Source organism: Lates calcarifer, linkage group LG11 (assembly GCF_001640805.2).
Source record: "Lates calcarifer isolate ASB-BC8 linkage group LG11, TLL_Latcal_v3, whole genome shotgun sequence".
NCBI lineage: Eukaryota > Metazoa > Chordata > Actinopteri > Centropomidae > Lates > Lates calcarifer.
In genome coordinates this window covers 19,363,243-19,377,935 of record NC_066843.1, presented here as the reverse complement: position 1 = coordinate 19,377,935, position 14,693 = coordinate 19,363,243, and the positions used below count along the sequence as shown (strand labels likewise).

At 38.6% G+C, this 14,693-nt stretch overlaps 1 protein-coding gene across 1 annotated transcript; it reads right to left on the bottom strand.

Annotated features, from left to right (window-relative positions):
• Positions 1 to 1,065: 1,065 nt before the first annotated feature.
• On the bottom strand, positions 1,066 to 4,224 carry LOC108898597 (protachykinin-1). Its single transcript, XM_018698530.2, has 5 exons — positions 3,937 to 4,224; positions 2,061 to 2,157; positions 1,848 to 1,880; positions 1,642 to 1,695; positions 1,066 to 1,428 (listed from the first exon to the last, which is right to left on the bottom strand). Exons 1-5 carry the CDS (start codon positions 4,060 to 4,062, stop codon positions 1,394 to 1,396), a joined length of 345 nt encoding a protein of 114 aa, XP_018554046.1. The 5' UTR covers positions 4,063 to 4,224; the 3' UTR covers positions 1,066 to 1,393.
• Between the last annotated feature and the right edge of the window lie 10,469 nt (positions 4,225 to 14,693).

Genomic DNA, 14,693 nt, shown 5'->3' with positions numbered 1-14,693 from the left:
ACAGCACAAGAGAGAGCAGAGTGGGTGAAGGATGATGTGGGACCAGTCAGGAATGTATGAACAAAGCTAACAAAGGAGGTGCCATTCTGCCTCCCTAAGATGTACATCTGTCCAACCTGATGAGACATGCCTCCACTCAGCAGAGGGTTTTGTGTTGGTGATGAGATTTAACTGGATGGACATGGTTGTTGGACCGCCCAGTGTTCAGACTTGGTCTCAGCTTCCACATTTAAGGAGAGGTCTCATAAGTCAGTTAACAGAGAGCAGCAGAGGCAGCTTTCTCTACTCTGTCCTGAAAAAATATCTCCCAAGTACACACACTGTCCATTCAATGTGAAGACATTCACATGAATACAATCATATGTTAACATGCTAATGTAATTCTCCTTAATATTGACAGTGAAGAGATTTTACATGATAAAAAGTGCAACAGTTATTGAGGTGTGTAATTCTGGAGAGGGAGACAATGATCACAGAACAGGCTACTTTGTATTAAAGGGTCACAATTAAAAAGTATGGGGACCACTATTAAGTATATAAAGTCTATTTTGGCATGTATCTGTAATAAGTTTTGCGACTTGTTTGAGATAACCAAGCCTGAGGTAATCACTGGAGCTGAAGATTTTTATCAGTTATATTATTGTCATGTGACTGTTTTTCAAACCCTTCCATTGGTGTATTCACAGAACAGGAAATGCAAGATCCAGTGTTTTGGGATTTTGAGCCATTCTAGGGACTGAAAGTCAAGATATCTTGGCCTCTGCTGCTTCAGTTGTGGTCAGACCAGATTTATGTGCGTATATGTGTATTTAGTCTTTCAGAGCAAAAGCAAGTGAAGACAACAATGTGAACAAAGTAAGGCTTTATTCATTCCTCTGCAACATTATGCCATTACTATGAAGTCACGATTCTTTTCCCCAACAATGAAAATGTTAAATCAGCAGTACAGTAAATTATTTATCATGCTGGTCCACACCAATAACACTGAATATTCCATTTACTAACCTTCTGAATTCAATAGCATCATCCTTAAGTGTAGCAACACAGAATGAAGACACAATCAGCTAATGTAATCAGCTTTAATTGATTTGGCATGAAATAAGCAAACTCCCTTAAAAGACATAAGGCTTACATGTACATAGTTTTAAATATACTAAATATTATTGATAACAATATAGATTATAGTTCAACCGTGATGGATAAGCAATGATCTCAGTGATTTGTAGCAGCTTTAATTAAGTTGATTTTAATTGGAACAGACGTTTAGAACATCTGTCCTGGTCAGAGTGTGTAATACTCTTAAGTCCTGTTGGTCAACAACATAGGACTGTATCGGACATTATGGTTGAATCAAAGCTGTATGAATGGTTAAGGTGAAGTTCCATGTTCATCTTTAGTAAGAGTCAGATTTCCACCCCTCCTCCACGTCTGGGAAAAAAGAGAGAAAAAGAGCAAAATATTAGAGGAGTCGAGACAAACTAACTGTCTCTCAAGCAGAGGAGAGTTGGTGGGATAATCATATGAAGGACAATAATATATATGAAAATGGGATTGGTTACATATGTGGAAAATTTCAAGAAAACTGAGACATAAAATCTCTTGCCCAAATAATTGTACAAAGATCAGCAAGTGTTGAATTACCTCCATCTAAACTCCGTCTGCCCATGAGTCCTACAAACATCTCCCCTTTATTTCCTGACACGAACAGAAAGACAGAGATAGAGAAGAAAAAAGACCCTCAGGATTGTTAAAGGACACTAAATGATCTCAACACTGGTGATAATTTAAAGTGAAGAGGAAAAAGCAAAACAACCCTAATGTCTTTCTTACAGTGTAATTATACTCACTTTTCCTCCCGAGCCTCACAGGCTGAGACACACCTGAAATAAAGGATGAATAACTGTGTTGTAGTGATAATAAAAAGTACAACAGGGAAATCATGAGTGTCAGAAGGAATATTGTACGGATGAGAAGAAAAAAACCACGATACAAAAATACGATAAGTCAAATATAAAATCCCTTTAATGTACAACCATGTATTTGTTTATTTGTTTGTTTACCCGAGCTTCTTCCCATCAGCCCGTGGAACTGCTGTGCTTTGGACCGCTTGATGAGGTCTGCCAGCCGAATGGTTATTCCTCTCTCTAGCGGGTAGCCCTGAATACACACACACACACACACACACACACATATACAAATGGCAGATGCGATTGATGGCTGCTTTGCTGGCTACACAAATCTATGAAGTTCAAGCAGTTCCTCCTTTAAATCATCCATTGTATTGGACAGGGAGAGCTGGTGCTGAAACTGAGCAGAGCTGATCACACAGGTCAGGATGTAATGAGCTTGTGTACATGAACAAAAATGATAGTGCTGTAAATACTGTCAATGAGTTGACTGTCCACTATCCACCTCTAAACTGTCTCGAACAGCCTGTTAAAAACTCTTCAACAACTCATCTCATGTTGTGCTTAGAGTCCTGGAGACTCCTTGATACTTCAAGACTTTCCCCAACTTTAGAACATTTGCTAATAAACATGATTTTCAATTGATGAGTTTCAATCTTTCAGAAGTCTGTTACAGAAAATGACTGTTTATAATTGTTGGAGGGTCTCCAGACTCCAGCTGTAAAATATGGTGTAATACAATTGATTTTCATCTGCTCTGTGTCAGTGATTGTTGTTGACAGTACCATTTACGCAGCTCTACCCATCCCAAATCCCAAATAAGTCATTTCGGATGTCATGAGTGATCTACAAGGTGTTGTTAAGATCAGGAAGCGAAGTGATTTTTTTTCTCGCTTCGCGTCATTTGCGTGAATTTGACCGCAGAACCGTTTGTATTAATTTGCCCCAAGCAGCCGTTATACTGACTGTGCAGAGGTAATAAGGCAGGTAGGATCCGGCTGTGTGTGTGTGTGTGTGTGTGTGTGTGTGTTTTGGATCGCAGAACTCACCCGACTGGTGGTTCTGTTTTTTGTTTTCTTTTATCTCCCTCCTGTCTCAGCACGCTTATCAAACAGATCCATAAATCCCCGGGATGCACGCGATTTTGTTTTTCGCACAGGTTGAAACATTTTCAATTCGCGTGGATGCGTGTTCGCCTCAGTTCGCGCGGCGAATTCGCGTCAGTCTTGTGTTGACGTCATGTTAGTCCTGTGCGAACAGACAGATCTCTCCGGAGTTTAACTGCAAACCGCTACGTAGGATAACAGACTGTACATTTCTTAGTTGGAAAATCACTTTTGGCAACAAAAGGAATATAAAGCTTATTTCTTCATAGCCCATGCAACATGTGAAACATGAAATATTTCCTCTTATGGTGGAATTATAATGAGTTTTGGCTGATTCGCTAAATGTTCCGTTTGTGGAGGGGAAAGGAAATCGCTGAAAAATATGGCAAACAATAATGAAAACAAAACACCAGGGTTAAAAAAAAAAACTTTTTAAAGCTTAGAGAGTTTTTCTAATATACTTTTGATGTTGATGTTTTTCCTGACAAAGAGCCAGTGTGTTATAGTGACTGGCTGACGCTCTCCGTGGTGCTGAAATGGCATGTAAAAACAAACAGGAAGTGGGAGAAAAGAAGAAGACTCCTTTGTTTTTGTTTTGTTTGTTTGTTTGTTTGTTTGGGTTGTTGTTTGTTTTTTGTTGCTGTTGTTTTGTTTTAGACTTAAATCTAGACCCAGGAATCTAGACTAAACCAAGAAACCGTGTAGTGTAGGTTAGATGGAAACTTTCTCAGCAAAAGTCCAAATTTTAGATGACTATTATATGTCAATAAAAACGTAAAATAAAAACGTAAAATTTATATAAATCTCCTTTTAAGTTACATAGACGTGTTTTACAGTCAAGATGTGTTTAGATTTAGAGCTGAAAAGTCAAGAAAAATCCATAAATCTATGTCTAACATCGTTTCTGCTGTTGTTTCTTTTACCTGCCAGTTCTCCACGGTCAAGATGTCCCCGTCGTCCTCTTCGCCGGAGAGCGGAGTCCCCAGCGCGCCCAAAACCTGCACGAACACGACCACCAGCAGGACCACTACAAACTTCAGAGCCTCCATCTTCACCTAAATATTGCCAAAATAAAAGTGGCCGCAGATGGTCAAGAGAAACTTCCCCGATTCGGACGCATACAGGAGCCAGATCACTTCAAACCAAAACAAGGTGGATTTTCTTCTGCACTTTGTGCGCTGCTCCTGAGTGAAGGTCTCCGTTTACTCTTATAACACCCCCCCTCCCGCTCGCTCCTCCCCACTTCCTCCAGTGAATTTATCCTGCAGTCCAGATTTTTTTTTTCCTTCGTCTGACTCAGACGTGATGTGCGTAGACGGTGAGTAAACTTCATCTTATCTAAACCCAACTGACCACTTCCCAAACTGTGAAGGATGGATCTGTTGATTTGTTTGTTTCTGTTACTCACATCTGATTTTTCTTTTAGCCCTCATGATTGATTGATCTGCAAGTAGCATAATATTGCATGAATGAACAGAGTGGAGCATGAAAGCTGATGTATGACACTCCTGTGTGTGTGTGTGTGTGTGTGTGTGTGTTTGAGTTATCAGATCAATGTAAAACAAGAAAGGGAAAAAAAAAAAAAAAAAACGGGGGCCACAGGCAAAGACAGGACATGCTTTATTTTACGGGGTGAAAACCATAATATGCCAAACCAAATCACAAATAAAAACTGACACTGTTATATTTTCAATCTCAGCTCTGCCTTCAAACCAGAACCAGACCGGAATCATGTTTTGTGTCATCTTTATGGCTTATGTCACCTTCTCCAGGTGCTATTTGATTTTCAGCTGTGATGTATTCATGCTTTGTTTGTAGGACTCTGCAGGTGGGTGCCACGGTAGCATGAAGGCAATATACTTTAAATGATAAGCGCAGCAACGGTCTTTGACAAGAATCCATCTTTCCCTCACTCTGCTACCAACACAAGAACTACTGCATTATTAGTTTAGTTTATTTAAAAGGGGACAGTGTAATTTCATAAAACACATGATTATACATGGTTAAAAAAGCCAGAATTAGCCAGAAGGCTAGTTTTCATCTGTAGTCTCCTGGCCATGATGTAAAAAGGCAATAAAATACATCTACAATTAAAAAAAAAAAATGGACAAACAATAAAATACATATACAAACACTTGCTATACAATTAAAAAAAATACGACATCACAACATGACATTTGATCACAACATCACAACAGGCTTATCTTTTTTTAGATAAGCATCTCTGTGATACTGCAGATGCATGGAAAATTAGTCATAGCATCACTAACAGTAGATTTTCTGGGCTGTTACCACTGTAAGCACTGAGACGTTCTTCTCTTTGTGCATTCATGGCCTCAATGATGCAAACTAATGTCACTACCACAGTGACTCCCATCTCCCATCCTATATGGGTCCATGGGTAAATCTGAGGGGTCACAGGATTCTTATAACTTTTTTGGGCCTAGAATTTTTTTTTCAAGTAAAACATTCTTAGAAGCAAAAATCACTTTTTTTGAATTTAATTATATTAAATTGAATTTTATTTATATAGCGCCAAATCACAACAAAAGTTATCTTAAGGCACTTTTCATATAGAGCAGGTCTAGACCGTACTCTTTAGATTATTATATTTACAGAGAGAGACCCAACAGATCCAACCAGGAGCAGCACTGGGTGACAGTGGCGAGGAAAAACTTCCTTTTAAGAGGCAGAAACCTCGAGCAGAACCAGACTCAGACCAGTTGGGTTAAGAGAGAGGAGGGAGACAGGAGAGGAGAGGGGGAAGTGGTGAGATGTGGGGTAGATGATGCTTCCAGTCACCAGTGCAATAAGTTCAGAGACAGAAACTTTCCCCTGTGTAGTGTTTCCAAGTTGTATAATGCTGCATTCCATTTACATCAGAAGTTGGAGGTCGATACTGACATCACCTACGAGTTGACCATGTTCCAGTCAAGAAGTCAGAAAAACATGGATGCTCACAGAGCCTTTATAGTTACTCAGAACAAATATGCACTCCACCTGAAGAATGCCTCAGTTGTAAACATTAGATTTTATTGCAAACACTTTAGAACTTTCAGATTTAACTGTTTGAAAAAAACAAAATGTAATGTTAAACCATGACTGTGAACCGATTCAAATGTATCCCAGACTAGCCATTGTCACTGCTAGCCATTGTTAGTGATACCAGTTGATAACAACGCTCTGCGTGGTATTTTGCACATGCAAACAGCATAGCAACATGCTAACCGATAAAAATTAATGACTGACTTAATGTAAAACAAATAAGACAGAACTGCAACAGTAAAATTAGCAGAGTGTTCTTTACCATTGATGCGAGTAGCAGCCATCTTGAATTCTTATCTTAGGGTTAGTGGGGTTGCCGAGTTGGAAATCTGACCTCTCGGGTCGTTCCAGTTTAAACTTCCATCTAGGAACTTGGAAGTTCAGACGTCTGAGTATGACTGGAGTACAATGTTGCGACTGCTATCAGTCTGGCACTGTGCAAAGCAAGAAACAACCACAAGATTTTTGTTACTGATCCAGTAGAGATAATGCCAACTGACTGTAGGTTTTGAACCCTTTCGAGCCCCAGAGCTCTCTCCATGCAGCTAGTCCTGACCATAGGGACTACTAGGACAAACCGGCAGTGGGCCAGTGGACCATTAAAAAATCCATAAAGTCAGTCCTGGATGAAAAGTCCAGGGCTGAATTTCTGCTCTCTAACTGCCCACTCAAGGTTTACTACTATCACTACTTTTACTATCACTCTCCCTCTTCGCCCTCTTTGCCTCCTCAGTCAATGGGGCTCTTTTTCTTTTGCTGGGTAGTTTCCAGTTACTCTGGTTGTTCCACCGACTGCCATTTCTACTACCAGGGGAAAGCTAGTAATAACTACAGGGGAAAACAAAAGCACTGTTCTCTTTCTGTTTTGGTTTGTGCCGTAAATTGTGCTCCAATCACAGAGGAAGAGAGTTAGAATGTCTTTTACTTTTGCATCAACATTTTTCCAAGAACCAGTGCATATTTTCTGTCTACACAAACAGCTCTACAGGAATTAGCCATGCTAACTCTTAACCTTTATAATCAGACACGGGTTTGCAATTCTTCCTGGTGTACTGGGAGTCAGGGCTGGAGAGGGATAGAGGAAATTAGACTTGGGCTCCACACAGATGCAGATACACACAGTAATGTAAGAGTATAATTCCCAGAAGTGGATAAAACATCCACACACACACACACACACACACACACACACACACACACACACACACTGCATCTTGACTAATATCTCAGTACACTACCTGATTAGGTTGTCAAGCAACCTGCACAGGTCAGGATGGAGCTGCACATGTTGGACCTGCACATCTCCATGTGGCAAAGTCTCAACAATGAAATGACCGACCAGCACTGCCTGCAGCTTAAGCCTGCATCTTATGTGACTATCTTGAAATAGAAATAGGCCTATTGTGAGTCAGGATAGGTGTAAAACAGTCACAAGGTAGGAAGGTGGGAAACATGAGTATTAGTGCATGTGAAAATGTGACACAGCTGAATTTGTTTATTTACCATGACTCTGTATCCAATCCATTAATAAAACATGAATATTCTACAAAAAACTCAACACAGCTCCTTCATTTTTGACCATTACTCACTGTTAGTCAAAATTTCACTTTTTCTCTCTCACACCTTTTTCTCTGCTATTTTGAAATTTACCTTTGTCCCTGCAATACACACTTATATGCTATGCACCCTATCTTCTCCCTCCATCTGTGACTCTATTCCTCCCCTTCTCCTTCATTCCCCCTGTCGTTCAAACTTGATCTCTGTTTCCTGTTGCTCTTTTTTTGTTGTTGCTCATCCGTCTGCATGTATCTGCATATATCAGACAGATAATGACAGGCTTGAAGCATCCAATCTGATAAGTATTTCCCCCTGATCATCTGTTCCCCTTTTAGTTGAAGTGACAAACCAGCTGTCCACCACTTCATCTAAGTCTTTGTTAAGTGTTCTGCAATATCTTGACCCAAAAAAAAGTTGTTCTTTATGCTGCACACGTTACTTTGGTTTTTCCCTCATCAAACAACTGTCTTATAAGTAATAGTAAAGAAATTCATCATAATTAATTACCTAACATGCTTCTCTGGGCATTTCAAATGTGAATAAGGTCACCACGTAATCTGTTACGTGCCCTATGGGAGCAACATACGTCCAAAGTCTAATCAAAGTGTCTTATTCTTCCATACCTGCCTACCTTCCATCAGTCCATCTTATAACTGAGACATCCATTACAAAACTTCAGCTGATCACAGATCAGTCATTCATTTATCCACTTTCTAATGACAGCAGGTGGAGTTTTAATACTAGCTCCTGTTGTTACTTACTAGCTGCAATCAGTCTCCTTTGACAATCAGGACCTATTGAGAACCAAAGCATCAAGCATTTTAAGGCTTAGAGCAACATCATGTAATAGTTTAAAATAACAGCTTCAGAATCATTTTTGATGGACTCGTAATAGAATGGTGCAGGGATGACGTATTTTTGTAGGCCAACCTGGAAGTTAGCATCACCCTAGTTCCCTCAACAAAAACGTCAATGGGATTTAAAAAATAAGATTTGTGATTAACAAAGGTTTATGATACTTAAACATTTTGTTCAAGATAATCTTCACAAATGAAGACAACTTTTATGATTTTTAGCTTAGATACAGTCAGAAAAAGCTAATGTTAATCTATAAATGAACTACAAAACAGTTTCATGACCTCAACATCACCAAACCTTTATTGCTTTTGAAAGACTGCTAGTCAACAGCCATGCTAGCAGCTCTATGGGGCTGTATTTAGGGACAGATGTGCTTTGGGCAAAAGGCTAATGGCAGCATACTTACACGTTCACAGTAATAACGCAAACATGCTTATCATTTTCAGGTCACATCTTTACTGTGTTCATCATCTTAGTTTAATGTGTTTGTATGCTAATGTTTGTTGTTAGTAATTAGCACTAAACACAAATGCAGCTGAGGCTGATAAAAATGGTTTGTATGTGTTTTATCATAAACCAATGGAGTGAACATATTAAAATATAATATATATAAATGATTTAATATACATAAGAAAACTACCTCACCCTTGTTTGGTTTATTAAATGTTCAGCTATACTCACCAGCCGTTCATTTATATGCTGACTCACTTTATCTCTGAGAGACTGCTACCACTGTCATACCTGCAAACTAAATATGAAGCTGCCATCAGCAGCCAAGTTTTAATGTTGGATCTCTGTAAATCATATTGTAAAGAGTACAGTTTGGACCTGCTCTGTATGAAAAGTGTCCCAAGATAACTTCTGTTATGATCCTAAATAAAATTGAAAATTGATGATTGTGTTAATACATAAAGTAATACATCAGATTGTGGTTACAATCAAGAACAGTTAGTGACTAATATTTACATTCAGACAGTGTATGGGAATTTTGTTTTTTTGTAAAAATCATCTTTCCTGTAGTCAAACACCTGCACTGTCCTGAACACCAGAGACCGCCTGCCTTGACGTGATGCTGGACTGCTGCACGGTCCACAGAACAAACTCAACAAGTCATTATCTCAGTTATGTTTAACCATTCTACCATGGATGATCAAGTGACTCACGTAATTGTTGAAATGATTGAAAATGACGTCAAGGAGTTTAAAGCAACGTAATGATGATCTATATTGGGCTTCAATTTATACAAACACTAAGAAAAAATAATATATGTGTCTGTACACATGTTACAGAATATCTCTCTGACTGGGGATATATTAAGCAATAGTCACTGGAGGCTGATTATTACAGTTGTCTTGCATTTTCATCAGATATGTCTTCATCAGATACCAATTTTATTTATTTATTTATTTATTTTCTTTACACAATAACAAACAATTCTAATCTTTCATGTCTGTATAGAATATACTCATTGAACAGCGCTGGTGAAAAAAGTGAACCCTCGTATTTGAACCTGCTTTGGCAGAAATAACCACAAACTGCATCAGCTCAGATTTTCTGTTATTCTGTAGAAGATTTACTTCAGTGTTTCGGGTCATTGTCTTCCTCCTACTGGGCTTCAGCTTCCAGACAGCTCATCCTGACATTATGTTTGTATATGTTTCCTTATATTTTCATGTTGGTATATAGTGCTCTATTTACAATATATATATAGCAGAGCATGGTGTCCTGCCCTGGACAATAAGCTCTGTGAAACCATGAACCATCATTTGCATATGGTAGACTCATGAACAGAGACATTAACCAGCATCAGTGACTCCTTTAAACCATTAGATCTTACTCTGAGTTTCTTTTTTACATCTGTGTTGTGCCTTCGGAGTCATCTTAGCTGGGTGCCCACAGTGCTAAATCATCTCCATTTAGAGACAATTTGTCTAACTGTGGACTGAATGAATATGTAAACTCCATGACCCTTTCTAGCCTTATGCAAATGAACAATTACAGATTGCAAAACTTCTGTGATCTCTTTTTTGCAATGCATGGTACACACCAGCAGATGTTTCCTGTGAAGAGTAAACTCAAAATGTTTGAGTGTTGTTTACAAGTATCTCAGACCCACACCTGTAATCTAGTTTCACTGATTAGACTCCAATTAACTTTAGTTGATGCCATTAGCCTAGTGACTCAAACGTTTTTTTCCCCTCTAACCTACACAATGAATGTTGGAATGATGTCTTCAGTATGGACAAGAGCAAGACAATGATTTATGTGCTGTGTTTGTTAATAATTGTAATGTAGGTGAAAATGTGAACAAATTTAGTCTGAACCAAAATGACAGACCAGCTGACAAACCTGTATTCTTACTACACACCATTAGTGTAGACAAAAAAAAAAAAAAAAAAAAAATCCAATAATCTGTGTGGAAAAATTAAATAGCATAATAATCCCAATCTGAGGTTGAGACAACCACAGGTCTGAGTTTGGTCCTTTAAATGAGAATCACTGACACGTCCAATGACAGACAACTCTCTAACAAAAGGCCAGTATCATCCCTGTGTATCTCTCTAACTAGATCTCACCATCTCTCAGGCACTATATCGATGCCACTTGGTGGTCGTCAGTGTCTACCAAGAAAACAGACTTCCACTCCTACTTTGAGCTTCAGTCACTTTCAGCAGCTGCTTGCCAATAAAGGTCTCAGGGGAGACATTTAGGGACAGATTATACCACTAACACTGCTAGGTTTCATATCTGATTCAAGCACCACTGCATCAATTCTCAGCCAAAACACATTGCTTTCCATATTTATTGGCAGGGCCAACAGTGGGAAAGCCAATTATATATACAATACAGCAAAGATCATTTTGACATAAAAACATAAATGAACATGCTACAAGTTCAGAAAATCAGTGTGTGAATTGTTGTCACAGAAGAACCATCACTGTCTGCTCTGAGCTCTGGGAGGGATTTGACTCTTCAGGATGAGCTGCATGAGATGAGCAACATGTGGCTTTTGATTTAAGGTGGATCTCTTAAAGCCATGATTTGAGTCCCAGGTTTTCCCTAACAACATATTAGCGGTGACATTATCTTGGTGGCATCAGCCCATAACACGATGATGATCATCAGGGGGGAATGTCACTGCATGTCATTTTAGTTCTGCGGCTCTTAAAGATGGATGTCAATGGATGTAATGTGAAAGTTGTACAGATGAATTTGTATAACACAAACAGGTGTTATTTCTGCCTGTTCTTATTTGACTTTTAGAGTTCCAATACAGGCTTTTTAAAATATAAAATAAAGATTATTCAAAATTCATTTTCAATTTTCCTAGCTCCCAGTCCATCCTTCCTTTGCTTGCTTTTGGGATCTACTGTGACTCATGTGAACAGTCTGTGGACAAAGATGAAGCTCAGCTAAGCTTAAATCTAGTTAACCACCAAGGGAGCAGTTTTTGGCAAGCAAAATAAGAGACATCACTCTGGCTGTCACCTCTTTCTCCAGGGATAAGCAAAGACAACACACCTGGTGGGAAGTGCAAATACACTGCAAAATTTCTCTAATCCATTTAAGGCTAATTGCTTATTACTCTTTCTTCCATGACCTTATGACTCTGTTGCTTAAGAGCCAATAAAGCCAGAATGTTGATCACCATAATAATGATAATGTTAAATCACAATAATGATACCCAGAAGAAGAATTGAAAAAATAATGCAGTCAAAGAAACAAGCAAAACATAGGCTGCAACAAATTCATTTCGTACTGTAATCGTGGATATTTATCTTATTTTTGTTGTCAGCTTTAAAGCACTGATCACGCTTTTTGCAGTCAGCCCATACGATATAAAGTTTTAACAGCAGCAGATGTACCACTACAGATGTGGAGTAATTTCTGAAACAATGGGTCTTCACATGGGTTTCACACTGATGTAAACAAAAAACTTATCATTTCTTGCCAATTTTGTCAGCTGATGTAATGATTGTTGCTAGCAGACTCCATAGCTATCTGGTGTAAGCTAATGCTAACATTAATCATCTTACAATATAAACCCTGTAAAAGGTTTTAAATATACATATGGTGTCTACATACATGACATTGTGCTGACTGAGGCTAAACCTGCATGTCCCAGGCAAAACGTTAGCAGCCTCACCAGTTGTTAATGTTGGTCTGCTAGTTTCTTATAAAAACTGCTGTGGTAGAATAGGGAAAGTAAACTCCAGGACGCATTCATCATCTTTTTTTAAAAAGATGCTGAATGAGAGATTACCCTGCATTACAGAAGCTAGGGGAATACAGGCTAGCCTGGATTTGACTATTATGTTTTAGCATAACATCTGCACTTTAAGTTAGAGCCACCAGACAAACACACTTAGATCCATTCCTTATGCTTTTCTCTTGTGTTTTTGGTTTTAGTATGACTTTGTGACTAGGGATTGTTACAAAGCAATTACAATTTATAATCTATGATCTGTTCAGGGTTTTATTGTATTATATTTTATTCTGACGACCACTGGATTCATGCATGACAAATGTTTGGAATATGTCTATGACTCATTGGATTTTGGTCTGCTCGTGACTTCAGGCCTATCATCCTGTCCTCCATTTGTCCTCCATTTCTCACTGTATATCAAACAATACAGAATGACACTGGTATAATAAAAGGAAAAGGATACATCTCTGTGTAGCCGTGTTGTAAATGAGTAGGGGCTGGTAAAAAAATTGAAAGGAACACCCAGGTCCAGACCTGGGAGTGACAAGAGCCAGATTCCTCTGATGCTGCCAATCAGTTCACTGCAGATCCAATCAGCTTTTATTTGTCTGATCAGACTCATCTCCCCTTTCTCCTTCTTATCTGACCTCATTCAGCTCTCTCTCTCCCTCTCTCTCTCTTTCTCTGACTAAACAGCAAATATAGCAGATGTAAACCCATATGAGCAAGGTGCAGGCAACTGACCAAGGCACTAACACAGACAATAAGAATAAGAAATAGGCATTGGCACACTTAAACTGCTCCCCTGAATTTAGCATTGCTTCACAGCAAGACAACTTTTTGAACATGACTTCACTACAGTGCTTTCAGAAAATATTTAACCCCTTCATCTTTTTTATGTTGCAGCCTTATACTTAATTATTTAAATCCATTTCCCTCCCATCAGTCTACTCTAAATACACCATAAGTGAAAACAGGGTTTTAGAATTTTTTTGAATACTCACTAAAATGAAACTTAATATCAGTATTAGATTCTTTGCTGTGATGCTTGGACTTTAGCTCAGGTTCCTCCCATTTGTCTTGACCATATTTGAGATGTTTCTGCACCTTAACTGGAGTCCACCTGTGCTAAATTCAATTGATTGGACATGAATTTGGAAAGGCACCCACCTGTTTATGTAGGGTCTCTCAGCTGACAGTGCATATCTGGACAAAAACCAAGCCAAGTGGTCAAAGGCACAGATCTACAGAAGGCTACAAAAAAAATTATGTTGTTCTTTACGTTCCGAAGAGCATGATGGCCCGCATAAATCTTAAATGGAGGAAATATGGAGCAACCAGGACTCTATGATAAAAGATGTGACTGTATCCACCTTGTCCCTTTGTCATTATGGGGTACTGAGTAGAGACAGATGAGGGGGAAATAAATGTAAATGATTTTAGCATAAGTCTGCAACATGGCAAAATGTAAAAAAGGGAGGGGTTTTGGTTGAATGTACTGTATATTTGGCTATTTGTAGGTAGGTACATGGTAAATCCTCCTGCCCAGAGGTGGGTATACACTGTATGCCTGCACACCACTACACCTCAGGATAGTCCATTAGTCTGAGTGACTTACAGGGAAATACAGTAATAGTCAGGTAAATAGAATAAGCAAAGTGTATATACCAAAACTTGCCCACTGATATGAGGCATAATAGTATTTTTTAAAATTGAGGTGAGACCATTTTGCCATCCACTGTAATGGGAAAGACTTTTGGACCCTGCATTTTTAGAATTGAGCAATTTCTAATGTATGTATGTATGTATGTATGTATGTATATATATATATATATTATATATATATATATATATCACTATATTCCAGTGTTTTGAACAACTCAAATTGCAGTACTTTGTGTTAGCCAGTGGCCAAACATTTGTTTCTTTAATTCAAATTCTATCCTTGATACTGGCATTGTCTTCCATTTCCTTTTGGTTTCCTCTCTGGTCAGACAGCTGGCCTTATACTTA